An 18,937-nucleotide genomic window follows, 5' to 3' on the forward strand; every position below is an offset into this window, starting at 1 on the left:
AACATCATTGGTTGCGGGAGAATGATCTGAGCCAGCCCAGCGCCTGCCCCTCTGCACACCAAAGTTAGGGCCTTGGTGTGACCTGTGTCCAGTGTAGAAGGTATCAAGATGACACCTGTGCTATCCATTTTAAAGTAACTTCAGGAACAGGACTCTAGCATGTAATTTGCCAATGGGAAAGTCCTGATTGTCAGGGCAGACCTTTGTTCCACTCTTATCTTTTTGTTGAGTAAACATGTTTGAGTAAGTTGTGGCACCTGGCCCCAGTTTTGAAGGTTACCATCAGTCTTAGAGTCTTAGATTTGGAAAACATTCATTAGGTGGAGTTCAGAGATGTGTAAAATGTGTGTTGCAGACATGAATTAATTGACTCTGGGAATGGATGTGTTGTAATTGCTCACATTGGAGCTGTCACACATTCCTCTTTGTGACAGGCTTTTTCCAGATTACATTGCATCCCTGAGCCATTTACATTATATTTGGTGTTCGTAGTCTGAGTGAGATAATTTTCCAAAAAGCATGTACTGAAAGCAAAGATGGAGAAAACAGATAAGCAGCATTAACCCATCACTGTTACTTTTGCAATCCAGCCGTGGTCGATCTTCCCTTTTTCACACTCGCTCTCTGCCCCTGCACTCACAGGTGGAGCCAGTTCAGAGAACTGGTTGACAGGAAGAAGGATGCCCTGCTGTCTGCCCTGAGCATCCAGAACTACCACCTTGAGTGCAACGAAACCAAATCCTGGATTCGGGAAAAGACCAAGGTCATCGAGTCCACCCAGGACCTGGGCAATGACCTGGCTGGCGTCATGGCCCTGCAGCGCAAGCTGACCGGCATGGAGCGGGACTTGGTGGCCATTGAGGCAAAGCTGAGTGACCTGCAGAAGGAGGCGGAGAAGCTGGAGTCCGAGCACCCCGACCAGGCCCAGGCCATCCTGTCTCGGCTGGCCGAGATCAGCGACGTGTGGGAGGAGATGAAGACCACCCTGAAAAACCGAGAGGCCTCCCTGGGAGAGGCCAGCAAGCTGCAGCAGTTCCTACGGGACTTGGACGACTTCCAGTCCTGGCTCTCTAGGACCCAGACAGCAATCGCCTCGGAGGACATGCCAAATACCTTGACCGAGGCCGAGAAGCTGCTCACGCAGCATGAGAACATCAAGAACGAGATTGACAACTATGAGGAGGACTACCAGAAGATGAGGGACATGGGCGAGATGGTCACCCAGGGGCAGACCGATGCCCAGTACATGTTTCTGCGGCAGCGGCTGCAGGCCCTGGACACTGGATGGAACGAGCTGCACAAGATGTGGGAGAACAGACAAAATCTCCTTTCCCAGTCACATGCCTACCAGCAGTTCCTCAGAGACACGAAGCAAGCGGAAGCCTTTCTTAACAACCAGGTAAGGTTTGTTCCTGCCTTTGCTTCCTTTCCATGAAAGCAGCCCTGGCTGCCTTTTGAAATGTTTTGGCTGGGGCAGCTGATTTAACCCACACCTGTAGGGAATTATATGGATAATTTAGAGACAGACTTTTTTTCCCAATACTCTTGAGGCGCTGAAATCCATCACATTGTAGGGGACAGGAATTGAAGGTTGCCATAGGAGCTGCTTTGCCTTACCAAGTACTATTTGATTTCAACTGCCATTTAGGACATAGTATGTCCTCATAATTGAGGTATTGATCCCATTTAAAAGATACAGTGAGGGCCAGGCATGATGACTCACTCCTGTAATCCCAGCTCTTGGGGAGGCAGGGGCAGGAGAATCACTTGAGCCCAGGAGGTCAAGGCTGAAGTGAGCTATGATTGTGCCACTGCCCTCCAGCCTGGGTAGCAGGATGAGACACTGTCTCTTTAAAAAAAAAAAAAAAAAGTACAGTGAAGATTTTGTTTTTTTCTTGAGACCAATCTGTCTTCTTGCTCTAAAAGGGTCAGGGACTTCACCTGAGGACACAAGGCAGCGATTAGAGAAATAAAAACAGCTGAGGATAGTCACCAACTTCAGGGTTGCTACTGTCTCAAAGAGAGAGTATGAAGGGTACATCACTGTTGCCTTGACGGGCACGTGAGAGGACCCTTGAGGCTGATGCACAAAGCTTTGGTTCCTTTCCTCACTCACTTTGGAAAAAAAAATTTAGAGCATTTAAGCCCTGAGGAAATTCGGTCAGTTACAGTGTCCCACTGGGTTTTTTTAACCTCGTAACTTTTAATTTGATGTGATTTAATTATTTCATGTAAGTGTAATGAAAGTGTTGTGAAGTATGTTGCATGGAAATGTAGAACACAGGAAAATGAAATCCTTCATTGATCCGTTATGACATGTTTCTCTTTTTAAATAAGGAGTATGTTCTGGCTCACACTGAAATGCCTACCACCTTGGAAGGAGCTGAAGCAGCAATTAAAAAGCAAGAGGACTTCATGACCACCATGGACGCCAATGAGGAGAAGATCAACGCTGTGGTGGAGACTGGCCGGAGGCTGGTGAGCGATGGGAACATCAACTCAGATCGCATCCAGGAGAAGGTGGACTCTATTGACGACAGGTACAGTTTTCTGAGGTTCTTAAGGGAGACTTGCATGTCGGGGCTCTCAAACTTCTGAATCGTTGGCCAGAAGCCCTTGGGAGTGTGGGCATATATTTCCCAGTGGGCAGAATATGGGCGCCCAGCAGAATTTCATCTACCCAAACAGAAAATTAGTGAGCCGTGCATGACTGCCTGAGAATGTGGTTCTGGTGAGACATGTACAAGTGTCCACAAAAGGAAAGAAAGCCTGAGAAGCCAAGCTAATTCTTAACCAAGGACCTGTAAGAGCTGCAGTGCTGCGTCGCATTCAGGTGTAAGCCATGCCCTTTGAGGATTGACACATGCTTGTGTCACCTGATAGGACCCCTGGCGCCAGGTATTCCCAGCTAAGCCCATGTTTCCCTTCATCCATGAGAAAGAAACCTGTCAGCAGAGTGGGAAGGGAGGGTGAAGTTGGTCTGTTCTGAGTACCTGGCAAAGCCACAAAGGAACATAATCTGGACTTTTTCAGAAAATTGGCTTGGATAGTGCTGTAATAGGATCTTTTTCATGATGGGAGGTAAATAAGAGCAAAGGTTATTTTCCTCTTCTGCCAGGGCATCTCCAGGATTGGATACACTTTCTTCATTTCTTGTTTAAAATTATTTATTTATTTGCTTATTTGTGTGTGTGTGTGTGTCTGAAAGATTTCCTGCCTGGCTGGAGGCCAGTGGACTCCATTTGAGCCTAACTCTTTGACTCACCCCTTACTCTTGCCTTGCTCTGGTTACTTAAGTTGGAGGTTGGGGCAGATCAGGGGTTGGATGCACTAGCACAGGCCAGTCTGGACCAGCCACTGGATCAGTCACTAGCCTCTGTTCCAGTTTGGGTTGAATTTAAGGGCTTGCTGTGAGACTGATATCATCAAAAAACAAACTCTTCCTCTGTGCCTCTCTTCTGCCTCAGATGTATTGGAAAGGAAAAATACTCCTTTGCTTACCACATCCGAGAGGGTTTCCTGGGACCCCTGGTCAGGTTGACTTAAAATAAGATGGGTGGAGAGGGGATGACTCTGTTTCCAATAAAGATTGAACTCCTGTCTTTAGCACTTCCAATCTTTTTTTCTGAGCTGATTCCCAGCCTGAACCGTATGTTCTCTAGGGTGGTATTGTGGAATAGAGCATCACTTATATTAATTATAATTTTGTATCTGTTGCTTTTAAAACAGCTGCAAAAAAGAAAAATAAATCCACTAAACCCTCCTTAAATGAGTGTGAGAAACAGTGATTGGGCAAAGCATTCTTAACCTAGAGGAAAAAGACTTCCTTTTTTTGTCATACTGACTCTGAGTATTTTGTAAATAAGGTATCCTATGTACTTCATGTTAGATGCACACAGCTGGTTTCCTGCAGGCAGGCTTGGCTGTTAGGGACATGTGCATTCAGGCAGGCGTGCAGCTGTCTTGGTGCTTCCTTGGTTTCTTTTTATGTCCCCAGTGCTGCAACAGTACAAAGCTGTTGGAAGCAGACGATGCTGTTAAGACTCCTGGATATGAGAAAACATTTCAGCAGCAGCAGTCCTCAGTTGTGGCTTAACCTTCCTTTTGCCCTTGACCAAGAGCCCGGGCTCCTGGTGTTCCAGAGCTTCCTTAGGTTTCCTCAGTTTTAAAAAAGAAATGTAAAAATGACCCTGTACTATGTAATAAACCTGCACGTTGTGCACATGTACCCTAGAAGTTAAAGTATAATAATAATAATTAAAAAAAGAACATTCCAAGAAAAAAAAAATGACCCTGTACTATCAGTAAGCATAATAAAGATGGAAGGAGGAGCTTCCAGATGAGCTGCCATCGGGAGGAACTACATTTTCTGATTTTTCTCCACTGATGTTAACTGAACTCTGATTTCACTTTAATGTCCCCAGAGGCCCACAGAACTGAAACTGACCCTAGAGGGTACTTGTCTGTTATGAAAACACACACATTTGTGAGTTCCAGGTGTTGTAGGAGCACAAGCTAAGTAAACATCTAAACCTTCAGATCTAATCCCTGCTCCTCGAAACATCCTGACACTGTGGTGAAGCGATTCTCCTAGAATGTAAAGTCATTATAATGTGCTTACATTCAGGAAATCTCCTGAGCTGTTGAAATGAAAGAGTACCAGAACAAAGACACTGACTCTAACAGATGTGGGTGGGGCATGAGTGGCCTTCAGAGTGCCTGTGAGTGGGGAGAGACTGTCCTCAGCCTGCCCTAGCGGATGTGAACAGGGAGGGAGGGAGCTCCTGACCAAAAGGGAAATTCCAGCCACAGCACAGTTCATGGGGAACAAGGAACAGTATCCAGCTTCATAAAGCAAGACCCTCTCTCACACCGGAAAACAGGCTTAAAAATTACCCAGTTGTTTCACTCAGGCACCTGGGGTTCTTGACTATTCACAGAAACCAGAACACCCACATCTGCTTCATGTGATGAGGGAGCTTTTTTGAGTCTTCTGACGGGGAGAGAACGTGAGAGATGGAAAAGCACTCTTAGTTCTGTGGAAGCTACAGCCTAGTTTTAGAAGGTCCTTCTCAGGCCCTTGCCTATAATTGAATCCGAGATCCAACATGGAATTTCCTGAGTTTCACTTCCCGTGAATGATGTCCATTGCACTAGTAAACCATTAAGCCACACTCGCTTCTTTTAGTGTTTTCTGAGTCAGCGGCAGTCCCAGATGCCTGTGTGGCTGTGTTTCACACCACACAAAGGCCATTGTCACACCTGCACATAGATCGGCGTCATTTGGACATGTGATTCTAAATCCTTGCCTCCTCCTTCCCATCTTGATGGTCCCACTGTAAAAGAAAGGCTGCCCGGGCAGGTATCTGCTGGGCATGCGTGAGAGTTGATTATATAAGAAACACATTCAGGATTCTGTCTGGTTGTATTTCTCCCTTAATGAACCTTTCCAGACAGTGTTTGAAGCTGCGTTCATTTCTGTTATTTCCGTGAGAGGCGAGGATGTGTGTCCTGTTGTTAATTTCCAGTATCTGGGATTCTTCCCTGCCACTGTAGGACTTAAATGAGATGCCATGCCGAAGGGAATGGAATCCTTTATCCCTTTGACTAGGGGCAGGACTCCTGCGTTTGTCACTAACTCCAACTCATATTACCTCCTTTCTAAAGATTTGCGTTCTTGAACTCCCCTCGAAATAGAATTGGAATTTGAGGGAAGGGAGTTTCCTTTTGACCTTCGTAACCCGTCCACATTCTTAGATGACTAATTCTTTTTAGCCCAAATTCACTAACAGTCTTTTATTTTTTTAAATTTAATTTTGGTCTCTGATGATAGATGCAATGACATAAAATGTCTCTGGCCTTTATTATTTTTTGTTGTTATAAAAGCAGTAAATGTCTAACATTTTCAAGGGGAGAACTACTGCCCTTAATCCTGTCTGTAGCATATGCCATTTAAATGTTTGGCTTCTAACCCATGCGTTGGAGTTTTGTATCGTTTAATATGTATAAACTCTTTTCATTTAGCATTATAGTGTAACTATTTTTCTATGTTTGCATTTTGCCTATGTGGGATAAGCATATTAAAATCTCTTTTCCTGATGCTATGGAACTCCTTTCAACTTAAAAAAATTAAAAAGGCATTATTTCTATCTAACATATGCCTAATATTTTTATTTATAACAATTGTATATAATACTGTAATTTACATAATATAATTATATATGATGTTTTAACATGTAAATATGTATAATTTCTACTGTTCTGTAGCTACTGATACCTGCAGGAGCTATAGGGGCAGAGGGCTTTTTCCTTTGGTTCTCCAGGCAGACAACGGCTATGACACTGCATTGTCCGCAGCCACTGAGGGCCTGTGTGGTGCATGCATCTCTACTCTAACATCTTTCTTTCTCCTGGGGAAGTTTCTTCAGACACCAGTCAGTAGCACGTGTTCACCACGCTGCTTTTACTCAGCATGATGGAGAATCCAAGGCTATGTGTTCTTCCTCATCCCTGCCTCACGGTTTGGTGGATGGAGGAGAGACCTTGTGCAGGCACAGGCAGTAAGAAATTGCTCTGCGAATCAGATTGGAAACCCAGCTGTCCTCAGTTGCACTCTTCCTTTATCTGTCTTAATACCCTGAATATAGACTGGCTTTCTTGCTTAGGCAACTCAGGAATATCAAGGAAGTGTATGTATGGCAGTGCTTCTGAATCCTTAGTGGGTCCTCCCCTATTGGAAGTAAAGCTCTCCCCTGTTGTGGTGGAGCCACTGGAAGACAATCCTTTGCTAGGCATTCACGCTGCTCTTTCTCAGTTTCCAGTCTCTAAGCCACTGGATGCATGAAGGAAGTTTGCCAAAGAATGCTGGCACCTTCACAGCAGATGGGGAAGGAACCAAGTAGGGAGTGAGCACCCCCTTTACTTTAGCGTTTACCAAATTCAGCAGCTCTTTCTAATTCTAACAAGTTATTTATTTAAGGTTTTGTGTTTTAACTTATTTGAGCTTAAACTACCCTTATCAATTGATTAAAAGTGGAATTGAGTTAGTATGTAGTCTTACAGGTCTAAAAATTTTCATTCCTTTTTGTTTTATTTTTGGTGAGTTTTTTTTAAGATGAGAAACTGTTTATCAGGAAACATTTGTTTAAAACCAGTTACATGATTATATATATGTTTTCTTAGCCTTGTATGTGTCACCCAGTTATAAGCTTCTTGAAAATAAGTTTCCAGTTCTCCCCCGGTGCCTAAAATAAGGACTTGTACATAGCGTGTGCTCGTATTTTTTTCTCAACACCAGATTAGGAGGCACCAGATTTGTATAGATCATTTGACAGTATGTTCGGCCTGTTGTGTAGTTTGGGCAGGTATTTGGGTCTCTCTGGAACTGCGGCTTACTCCTTTGGAGGATGCTAAAATCTCTTTATCTTGTCTCTTCACATTATTGAGAACTGCAAGCGAACTCTTTTTAGCGTAGTTAGAAATTCAGGAAAGACATTGATTTGTATTCTGTATTTCAAGATTCTCTACTTTCTTCTTTAAAAATTATTTTTGTTACCATTCTAATAGACATAGGAAGAATCGTGAGACAGCCAGTGAACTTTTGATGAGGTTGAAGGACAACAGGGATCTACAGAAATTCCTGCAAGATTGTCAAGAGGTATGTTGCTTTTTAATCCCTCCATTCCTGGATTCCAGTAATAGCAATTGCCAACCAGCATTTAGCATAAGAGCCTTTTGAATTATAAAATTAATGAAACCAGAAATCCATAGCACCCATTTGACTCGCAGGCAGGGATATGTGGCACTTCGTCAGTTCTCCAGCCTACAAGTTACAGCTTAATTAGATCATTATAATCTAGAATATTATATTAATAGTATAGTACTCCACTGTTCATTACAGTAGCCACCAGCCACAATGTCTTTATGGTTGGTTGGCTATTTCTTTTTAAATTAACTATAATTAAATAAAACTAAGAGCGTAGTTCTTCCATCACTAGCTATATTTTAGTGCTCCATAGCCAGCTGTGACTAGTGGCTACCATGTTAGACAACACAAATTTCTATGGTCAAAGGAAGTTCTATTGGACATGGATGTCCTAGAATATTGTGCAACCTAAAAGCATTTAGTGTCATGTTTTCACTCTTTTAAGCAATGTACATTTCAATGGTATGGAAGGAAAGAACCAAAGGGAACTGAAACTGGCTACCCAAGTAAGAAGTGGAGATTTTAAAAATACAAATTAGTTTCTTACTCACTTAAGACCTTCGTCTATCCATCTTTCAGGCTGTATCTAACATGCAAAGAGCAGTAATGCTGATTCCACGCACCAAGTTTTAACATGTGGTATTAATCTGATGATCATTGTACTCCTTCATGCTCTTCTGATACGTGCACAAACTTTGAAATCTAAAGTTGGCCAGAAAAAAGTAGTTTCTCTGCACGCTAGTTGGAGGATAGCATCTAGCTGATTTCACATGTGAGTTCATGAGCATACCATATTTCTCTCTCTGCTGGAGAACAACAGACACTCAGCCCTCTCTGGTTTATTAAAATAAAAATCCTCAGGCAAAAATGGGGTGAGGAATATCCACACAAAACTGCAGGAACCTTGATGGGGCTAAGAGTATGGGGGTAGAATCAGGTCATATGCTGAGCATACAACTCCTATCATCGCAGACACCCTGCATGCAAACGTGTGACTGTGCATTAAAAGAAATACGGCTCCAATGACAGCTGCGTTAGATCACGTATAACAGAAGCAATCCTTTGCGTCCGTTAAACTGCTGTCTTACTGTGAATCTTGCAATATGCTCTTGCAGCATAACCTTAAGAAGGAAAGCCCCTAAACTATAAGCTTAGGGTCTGTCAGCTTTAAGCACCACATTGATGAATCTAGGTCTCTGGGGGATTTGCCTGGAGCCAGACAGGCTGAAGACAGGAGTGCCTCTTCTAAGTGACACGCAAGCATTAGTAACCCATTTGAATAGGATACTCATTTACAGAGGCATTCGTGTTCCAAGACAGGGCATAGAAGAGAGTAATGGGATCTAAAGCTAGCTCTATGGAGTTGGCCTAGTGTGCTGCAGTAACATCAGTTGCCATTTTTCACCATAGGGAGTAAAAGGGATGAAGAGGTGTTTGCAGCTTGAACTGTGCCTTTCACAGATTGGTAGTCCCTGTTCCACCTTGAGGAACCATCAGTGACTCCCTGTAACCTCAGCCTGTATTCCTGGGGATGGGGAGGTCAATGGGATCCCACACTCCTGCTTTTAAAGGGCAAGTTAATAAGATGAAATTCATTTACCTAACCATGGTAAAGCTAAGGTTAAATCTGAGAAAAAGAAGGCCAGGGAGCGAGCACATGAGTGGCCAGGGAACCCTTGAGAGAAACTCATTTGTATTGGAAATTTCCAGTTTCTTATTTTCCACTGACATATGTAGATTTCACAAGTAGACATATATGGGAAAATAAGTACATAAAGTTTTAGTTCTTCCCAATGGAATCACAGAAAATGGTCAGTCTTAATAGGTCTTTAGATCTTTGTTTCCACTTGCTCTAAATTAGCATCCCTGGTTATGAGGAGTTCTCTCCTCCACACACACCTTGGCTGAGTTCCAGTGATTGTGAGGCAGGCCCAGGGGCTCTGTCTTCTGTGACTTCTCCTCAAAGGACACAGGAAAGTTTAGGTGGGGCTTTTTATGTCCAGGAGATGATTTGCATATCTCCATGTGACTGCTCTGCCAACTCATCCTGGTTTATCCTGTCTTCCCTTGTTCTGCCTGTCTGTCCTTGAGCCACATTAGAAGTTAGTACAGCCATAGTGCGTGTGGGAGGTGTCGTGTATCGCACACCAGCATGTGTAGTCTCTGCATGGTTGGTGGAATTTAGGTCAAGCTTGGGGGCTCTAAAACCCTTGGTATAGTACTATAATCAAAAGGGTGATACAGTTGTTGGCTATAAATTTTTCCATCATTCAGCCTTATTAAAATATACCCCTTTTAAGCCAGAATCTTTTGAGAATGGTGTTTGTGTGTGGACCAGCCCTACATTTGATAATCTACCTGTCATTCTGGTAGATATTTACAGAGCACTCAGAGGTCAAATTTATTATTATTACAGGATGTTGGTATTGTTCAAGGTATGGGGAATCCAGGGGTTTGTCTCTTTTTTCGGCTTCCTTCCTTGTTGGGTGCCTTGGCTAGAGAAGGTGTGGGTTGTAAGATCTACCCCTGTTGCCACCCGCATAAACACCGCCTAGATGAGGACAACTATTGTACCAGCAATACAGTATGCTGGCATATACAGTATGCTGGAATGAGCAGGGACCCTCTTATTCCCAGTTACAGTGGGAAGATAGAAACCATCATCATCTTTGTAGTGTTTTTGTTTTGTTTTGAGACAGAGTCTCTCTCCGTTGCCCAGGCTGGAATGCAGTGGTGGGATCTCGGCTCACTACAGCCCCCACCTCCTGGGTTCAAGCGAGTCTCCTACCTCAGCCTTCCGAGTAGCTGGGATTCCAGGCATGTGCCACCACACCCAGCTAGTTTTTGTATTTTTAGTAGAGATGAGGTTTCACCCTCTTGGCCAGGCTGGTCTTGAACTCCTGGCCTCAAGTGATCCACCTGCCTTGGCCTCCTGAAGTGCTGGGATTACAGGCGTGAGCCACCGCACCTGGCCTGTAGTGTTATTTTAATGTGATATCCTGAAAAATGAATGAATGATTTTAAAGGTGTTCCTTTTTTTGTGGTATTTCCTCACACTATACCACCTATTTTCTGGAACTGATTTTTATTTTTCCAGGAAGGCAGGCAGTATGTCTACATGTGTCTGGTGCAGGGATGTGCGTTAGTCCTTTGCTGTTAGCTTAATTCAATGATCAAAGTATTTTTTCCTTACCTTTTTCCAATCTGCACCGTGTTCTTTTCTGCAGAGAATGAGTAAATTCTTAAATGACCTTTGTAAATGCCCACAAATAATAACTGTAACTCTGGCTCCAGAATGCTGATGAACTAGCAAGTTCCATAGATCCATTTCATTGTGCTGTATCGCATGATGCTTTATCTGTAGGATGATGTGTTCAGCAAAGAGCAGATTTGTTTATAAGCCTCTGATTTTTATGTAGCGCTCCCTCTCTCTCTCTTTAATCCCTCTTGGGTAGGTGGTTATGAATAGTGAAAATATGTGAATGTCCTTGGCACTTAGAATCGATAAATGCCTTCTATTTTGTGTGTATGTACAGAATACAGGGAAAAATTTTGTCATTCAGTTTCCCTTTAACCTCTTTTCCCCTAAGATTGAATGGCCATAGTCTTTCAGATTTAGCTGCCCAGAAAACTGGAACATAGATAATTATTTCAAAGTAGGAAGTGCAGTGCCTTTATTGTGTAATACATCCATTGTCTTTGATGACGAAGGGCTTTATGAGATTTGCTAGTTTTTCCCTCAACAGAGAGTGACATCAAAAATCTCACTACCTTTTGCTTTTAACCCCCTCCCACCCTCTGCCCCCTGTGCCATTCCCTGCGTGGTGAGTAGCCCGAGAAAGGTAGGGACAATACCCAAGAGTTCACCCACTTTCAGAGCCGGGGGGCTCCTGTGACGCACATCACTCTCCTTGATGTCATTTCCAAAAAACAAATCTCTGGGGGAGCCTTTCCTGGCAGCAGCCCACAGCGGAAGTGGAAGGGCCTTGGAAATGTTAATTCTGTAAGTACTTCTACTGGTTTTATGTGCCACTTCTAGATCTTTGTTGATAGAACCATGAAGGATTTAAGGTGCCCATTTGTTGTGACAATAACTGGTATAAAAGTGGGCTTCTCACGGTCACTTAGGAGAAGGGACATGGTCCCTTCAGTTGGTTGCTTCTGATTCCAGGCTGGCTCTGCATTCTTTTGTGTATCTTCAGCCTGGGCAAACAAAAAGCTCTTCCTAGGTTAGCACAGCAAATGGAGTGGGAATCAGAACTCTGGCATGGCCATTACAGGCAAGCAGTAATGAGCCAGGGCCGATTCGGGATGGAAGCCAGCAAAAGTGGGTCTGGGCCTGGCGTTCGGCTGACCCCAGTAAGACAGCTCCTTTCTCAGGTCTGTCAGCGGCCTGCAGCCTTTGTGTGGCTCTCCAGAGTTCAGATCCAAGCGGACATGTTGGGTCTCAAAATCAAGTCCTGTGAAGTGTTCTTGGTGTGAATGAAAGGTTTTCAGAGAACTTGAGGCTATAGAAAAAGAGGTGCAGGTGACTCAAACTTGAAGGAAACATTGAAAGGGCATCATTGTTGCCTTAGTCCTACAGTGAGCGAGTTATTTATGCCTTTTGGCATTCCCTTCGATGCACCCGCAAAAAGGAGGTTATAAATAAGTAGTGTTTGTTTTGTTTTTTTAAATAAAAAGAACTAAAAGAGTTAGAAGGATTGCCAAATGGGGTAAAAGTCAATCATGATTAACATGGTATAGCTGACACAGATATTTGGAAGAGAAAAAGGGTCGTGTCTTGGACTGGTTAGGGCAGAATTTTAAACACGGGCCTTTTGTGGGGAAAGCCAGTTTTGAGTGCCAAACAGTTTGAAAGCTAGCTTATAGAGCTTTTGTACTTCTGGAATGAATGTTAGATATAGTTTGGAGCAGAGGTCAGGTACAAGCTTCATCTAATGGACACCTGTCATGACGGGTCGGAGTTGTGAAGTTAAATATTTGGTTGTCTGTCACTATGGAAATGTGTATAGTATGCATAATATGACGTAAACACAACCCTTTGCAGGCGGAAAAAAGGCTGATGTCTAGGATCACAATCTCTGAATCCTTCTGATCTTTCCCTAGCTGTCTCTCTGGATCAATGAGAAGATGCTCACAGCTCAGGACATGTCTTACGATGAAGCCAGAAATCTGCACAGTAAATGGTTGAAGCATCAAGCATTTATGGCAGAACTTGCATCCAACAAAGAATGGCTTGACAAAATCGAGAAGGTGAGTTAAAACATTTGATGTGGCCAGGCGCGGTGGCTCAAGCCTGTAATCCCAGCACTTTGGGAGGCCGAGACGGACGGATCACGAGGTCAGGAGATCGAGACCATCCTGGCTAACACAGTGAAACCTCGTCTCTACTAAAAACAGAAAAACTAGCTGGACGAGGTGACAGGCGCCTGTAGTCCCAGCTTCTCGGGAGGCTGAGGCAGGAGAATGGCGTAAATCCGGGAGGCGGAGCTTGCAGTGAGCTGAGATCCGGCCACTGCACTCCAGCCAGGAGGACAGAGCAAGACTCCGCCTCAAAAAAAAAAAAAAAAAAAAAAAAAAAAATTTGATGTGGCCATGGTGAGAAAACAAACAGGGTTGTAATAACCTCCTTTTTATTTAGCACATTTTCCAGCACATCTGAGTCTTATCTGTGCATTTACGTAAGTTACACAGCCAGTAATAGCAGCTCCCTTTGCACTTATGGGTTCCTGAATTCAACCCATCAAAAGGGAAAAAAGCAGAAACCCAACCAGATAGTAGAAAATGCTTGATTTATCTTAGAACGAATATTAAGCATTTAGTTTCTGTCATGCCTCTCATCTGCTGTTGCTGATGGACTGTGAGCTCTCGTGCAGGGATTCCACTGTCTTGATCATATTATTTGTGTTGCACTGTGACAGATTGCACATAATTTTAAATATATACATATTTTTTAAAATTCATTTTTCCTGTGGGACTACTGTATACCAGGCACTATAATAATTATTATAACGTGTAATTCTGGCACAGAGAGATTCTGTGCAGCATAACTGAAGATGAATGTGGAGTTCCCCACCCCTCCTTTCTCTCCTTTTAGACTTTTTAAATTGTTACAGATTCTTCATGGTTAAAATAATGTGTTGGCAGGGCATGGTGGCTCACGCCTGTAATCCCAGCATTTTGAGAGGCCAAGGCGGGTGAATTACTTGAGGCCAGGAGTTTGAGACCAGCTTGGCCAACATGGGGAAACCCCATCTCTATGAAACCTACAAAAATAGCCAGGCCTGGTGGTGTGCGCCTGTAATCCCAGCTATTGGGGAGGCTGAGGCACGAGCCCAGCAGGCAGAGGTTGCAGTGAGCTAAGATCACGCCACTATACTTCAGCCTGGGTGACAGAACAAGACCCTGTCTCAAAATAATAACAATAATAATAGTGTGTTTTATATCATCTTTGGTCATGGAGTAGAGGGGATGAGGTCAGGTTATTAGCATTCAGTATTCCATTGCCTCAGTCGAAACTGTTTCAGCATGTAGCATTTATTGCTTCATTCCCATGAAACCCATGTAATGTACGCAAGCTAGGCCATTGTTGATTTTATTGAGCAGTAACTTCATGTGGAAATACTGTGTGTGTTGAATGAATGGGTAAATCACAGATCAAATGTCCTAGGTTTGTTTTTCACAGTGACATTTTTTCTGTAGCAAACTGTTTATTTACAACCATGCTGGTTTTGTTTTCCAGGAAGGAATGCAGCTCATTTCAGAAAAGCCTGAAACAGAAGCTGTGGTGAAGGAGAAACTCACTGGTTTACATGAAATGTGGGAAGTCCTTGAATCCACTACCCAGACCAAGGCCCAGCGGCTCTTTGATGCAAACAAGGCCGAACTTTTCACCCAGAGCTGCGCAGATCTAGACAAATGGCTGCACGGCCTGGAGAGTCAGATTCAGTCTGATGACTACGGCAAAGACCTGACCAGCGTCAATATCCTGCTGAAAAAGCAACAGGCAAGTGGACAAGCCATCATGGACTTGGGTTTGTTTGTGTTTTACAGCCGTAGTCCTTACAGTCTTTTCTCACTCACTGCATTCTCAGGAGTCCACCTTCCATGGGAAGGCATTTTTAACCCAGAAAAGTACTTGCTCTAACAGCATCATACAACATTTCCAGAATAGAAAGATACCTGTCCAGCCTAGAAAGGCACAGTATTAGGAGTATTGGGTGTCGGCTGTCTGTGTATGGGATTGATAATTTTCTTAGTTAATGATGTTACCGCTATTTAACAGTTAAATAAATACTCATCTCATTCAATTCTGCATTTTACAATGAAAGAAATATTCACATACTTTGTTGTTTAACATCTTGATTTGTGACAGTTATCTGAGTTGTTCAAGGCACTTTATAGATAATAAAAGTAACTGTTTATATTACATCACTGTAGAGGACTTTAAGGGCAAATGAATTTACCTCAAATGTACTTGAAAACAGTTCCATTGATGTTGAAAAAGCTAATCAGTGGCAAAATCTTCCAGTGGCTCCCATTGCTGGCTTTGCAGTGTGGCCAAGTCCCAGGCCCAGCAGTACTGCTTAGAGCCAGTCACTGCAAAAGTAGTCTCTGCTGAGCGCTGAGGCTGCTTCTTTGCCTTCAGATGCTGGAGAATCAGATGGAAGTACGGAAGAAGGAGATCGAAGAGCTCCAAAGCCAAGCCCAGGCCCTGAGTCAGGAAGGGAAGAGCACCGACGAGGTGGACAGCAAGCGCCTCACCGTGCAGACCAAGTTCATGGAGTTGCTGGAGCCTTTGAACGAGAGGAAGCATAACCTGCTGGCCTCCAAAGAGATCCATCAGTTCAACAGGGATGTGGAGGACGAGATCGTGAGTCGACCCCTGCTGTACACATGGCTTTTCCACAAGCCCCCTTGCCTGTCCTAAAGCCCATGTTCTCACTTCTCAGTCAACCTCACCTTGGGCCACGTTGGCAAGCTGAGCTGTCAAAGTCCACGCTCTGGATGGTCTAAAGTTTCTTTCCCTTTTCACACTAAGTGCAACTCCATTGTGCTGCTCACGTTATCTAGGGATACTCTAGGATTTTAACGGCCCTAAAACAGACTTTTTAAAAGTAATGAGGACTCACAGTGAGTCTGATCTTGAGGATGAGGTAAAGTTGGAAAGACTCTCTCTACCCTTGTCTCGGAGAACAAGGGCATGCTTCCCCAGACAGCCCTCCCGAGGGGGCTGAGCACTCTCTGAAGCTCACCCTTGCTGTCCCTCACTGCCCCTCACCGCTCTTGTTTCTGTCGTGTATTTGTTCCTCTGAGTGGATCTGACCACTTATTTACAATTTTTCCCAGTTGTGGGTTGGAGAGAGGATGCCTTTGGCAACTTCCACGGATCATGGCCACAACCTCCAGACTGTGCAGCTGTTAATAAAGAAAAATCAGGTAAACCTTTCTGCTCAGGCTATTTCTATCTGATAAATAATTGCTCTAAATTATGAGACTGAGAATGGCAGAGAGTTTTGGAGCCTTGCGATTTCTTTTTGGCCCTAACAGCTTGACATAAGCACCAGACAGTTGCCATTTAGCAAGCCTTTGTGTGTGTTTTCTACTCCCTCCAGACCCTCCAGAAAGAAATCCAGGGACACCAGCCTCGCATTGATGACATCTTTGAGAGGAGCCAAAACATTGTCACTGACAGCAGCAGCCTCAACGCTGAGGCCATCAGACAGAGGCTTGCCGACCTGAAGCAGCTGTGGGGACTCCTCATTGAGGAGACGGAGAAACGCCACAGGCGACTGGAGGAGGCACACCGGGCCCAGCAGTACTACTTTGACGCTGCCGAGGCCGAAGCCTGGATGAGCGAGCAGGAGCTGTACATGATGTCAGAGGAGAAGGCCAAGGTGAGAGGAGACGGGAAGCATCCCTGCCCCAGGTGAACCTTGGATTTAAACCCTGAGCTTGCTTTCTGCTGTCGGACTCTGTCTTCATAAAAACTTCCCTTGTAGCCTTTGAGTGTTAAGGGGACACCATGTGCGTGAAGGTGTCTGAGGTCCAGCTGCTGGTTTCCCTTTGGTGCAGCATTTTCTTATCTGAACCCTAGTGTGCCATTAAGACCAGGTTCATCCCTTCATCTTTGAAATATGCCAGAGTCCTTCCTGCTGTCTATTTATAGGTTCCCTAAACTTTACAAAATACAGGATGGCTTGGAGACAATTTGAAAGTATTGTAAGGTTCCTGGAATGCTGTCACTTACATAACTGATGGACCTTGAGGAATTCCAGTGAACCAGGCACACTTGGTCTGCCCAGGCTTTTCTCTGAGAGGGGCCCTGCTCGTTCTGTGTCCTCCTTGTGTTTATCTTCTGCACAGGTTTCTGTGATCCAGTCCTTATGAAAGCTTTTGGAACACTTCTGTGTTCCACTGTCCATACCGTACCTCTGGAGTTTTTCTTTCTACTGATCCTTCCTCCTACCCTGCTGAGCAGCTGGTCTGTCGCTCCTTAAGGTGGTATAGGGCCGGAGGGGACAGCTGTGGTTGTGACATTCTACTGTCTTTGCAGGATGAGCAGAGTGCTGTCTCCATGTTGAAGAAGCACCAGATCTTAGAACAAGCTGTGGAGGACTATGCAGAGACCGTGCATCAGCTCTCCAAGACCAGCCGGGCCCTGGTGGCCGACAGCCATCCTGAAAGGTGAGTGCTGCTTCATGAGGGTGAGACCCTGCTCTCGACTCCTCTCAGTGAGGGTCTCTTGCTAACCCCTACCAAAAGATAATGGCAGCATTCATCATGAATTGCTGGTAAGGCAAATCTTTGAGAAGCATTTTTAAAACAGTCCCATTATTTAAAACATCGTATCATGATTAGGATGGGTGAACTGTTACATTAGGAAATTGCTCTTGTGGGTTAAATATCTTCTTCTGGCCAAGGCTCTCCTGAAAGAGTACTGGTGTCATGAGTCAAAAGGACAGGTTGACTAGGCTGGGCAGTCAACGTACAGTGGCTTAGACTTGTAAAATCCCAGCACTTTAGCAAGCCAAGGTGGGAGGATTGCTTAAGCCCGGGGGCCAAAGACCAATCTCGGCAACGTGGCGAAACCTCATCTCTACAAAACATACGAAAAACAGCTGGGTGTGGTAGCACACATCTGTACTACTCAGCTACTCAGGAGGCTGAGGTTGGGAGGATGGTTTGAGTCCAGGAGTTTGAGGCCACAGTGAACCATGATCACACTGCTGCACTCCAGCCTAGGTGACAGAGTGAGACCTTGTCTCAAAAAAATAAAAATGATCAGAAGTACAGGTTGACTTGCTTGGTGGATACAGATAGTCATAGCACTTACCCTTGGGTTGAAAAAGTCATCCAGTAATTACTAGTTTTAAGAGGAGCATTAGATAAGAATGCATGGACCTATAAAATGAAGGGGCTTCCAGGAAGAACAAAATGAAAACACCTCCTAAGTCTTAGATATCAAGTGATTAGAACACCCTCGAGGAAAAAAAAAAAACAAGAAGTGAGTGTGTAGTACTCATCCATTCTATACCAGACCCCTGTATTAACTTCCAAAGCAGTCATTTTAGGCTTTTTGTGTAATGCCTTTTATGATTTGGAAAGGAATTGGCCTTGTGCATTTAACCAGGGCGGGTTAGAGGAGATGAGGTCAGTGGCTCTGTTGGTGTAGGAGGTTCTTTAGGTGTTCACGATCAGGATTCCCAGGAAAGTGGCCTTCCTAATCTCCAGGGATAGGCACCAACATGTCCTTGCCTCTGATATTCTGGTTTGTAGACCATCACTCTGGGGAGAAGTTGGAGGGAGGGGAATTCAGTCTCCTGACTGAGCACCTGGGACTCATGAGATGGAGCAGCCGGTCCAGCCCTCCTAACAAGGATGTGCACTCAGCCCAGAGAAGGTAGAGGGCCGTGCGTGCCACACTGGCTGTGTCATTTGTTCCTCTGGCAGCCTGGTACCAGAGAATGCAAGACTGCTCTGGATTTTACATTAACTTACTTTTTCTTTTGCCACCTTCCTGACTGGGAAGATTTTTGCATTAACTTTTAATGTCAAAGGAAATCCTGATTTGCAGAGCCAGAGGTGCAGAGAGAATTTCCTCCTCTCCCCGCTAAATTCGCCTACCCCCACTATTCACTGCAGCAGAGTGAGGCACTACCCATCCCAGTGTAATAGTAGGGGTAGGCGAATTTAGCTTACATATTGGCTCTTTTGTTTATATATTGG

The 18,937-nt window shown here is 44.3% G+C and overlaps 1 protein-coding gene across 1 annotated transcript in view; it reads left to right on the plus strand.

Annotated features, from left to right (window-relative positions):
• Positions 1 to 18,937, plus strand: part of SPTBN1 (spectrin beta, non-erythrocytic 1) — a 105,176-nt gene that overhangs the window by 72,801 nt on the left and 13,438 nt on the right. The window contains exons 15-23 of the mRNA XM_031934202.1: positions 643 to 1,399; positions 2,338 to 2,540; positions 7,567 to 7,657; positions 12,815 to 12,961; positions 14,451 to 14,714; positions 15,357 to 15,581; positions 16,058 to 16,147; positions 16,324 to 16,605; positions 17,265 to 17,395. Coding sequence (XP_031790062.1) covers positions 643 to 1,399; positions 2,338 to 2,540; positions 7,567 to 7,657; positions 12,815 to 12,961; positions 14,451 to 14,714; positions 15,357 to 15,581; positions 16,058 to 16,147; positions 16,324 to 16,605; positions 17,265 to 17,395 — 2,190 coding nt within the window. The remainder of the gene's footprint in view (positions 1 to 642; positions 1,400 to 2,337; positions 2,541 to 7,566; positions 7,658 to 12,814; positions 12,962 to 14,450; positions 14,715 to 15,356; positions 15,582 to 16,057; positions 16,148 to 16,323; positions 16,606 to 17,264; positions 17,396 to 18,937) is intronic.

This window comes from Piliocolobus tephrosceles, chromosome 15 (genome assembly GCF_002776525.5).
Source record: "Piliocolobus tephrosceles isolate RC106 chromosome 15, ASM277652v3, whole genome shotgun sequence".
Lineage (NCBI taxonomy): Eukaryota > Metazoa > Chordata > Mammalia > Primates > Cercopithecidae > Piliocolobus > Piliocolobus tephrosceles.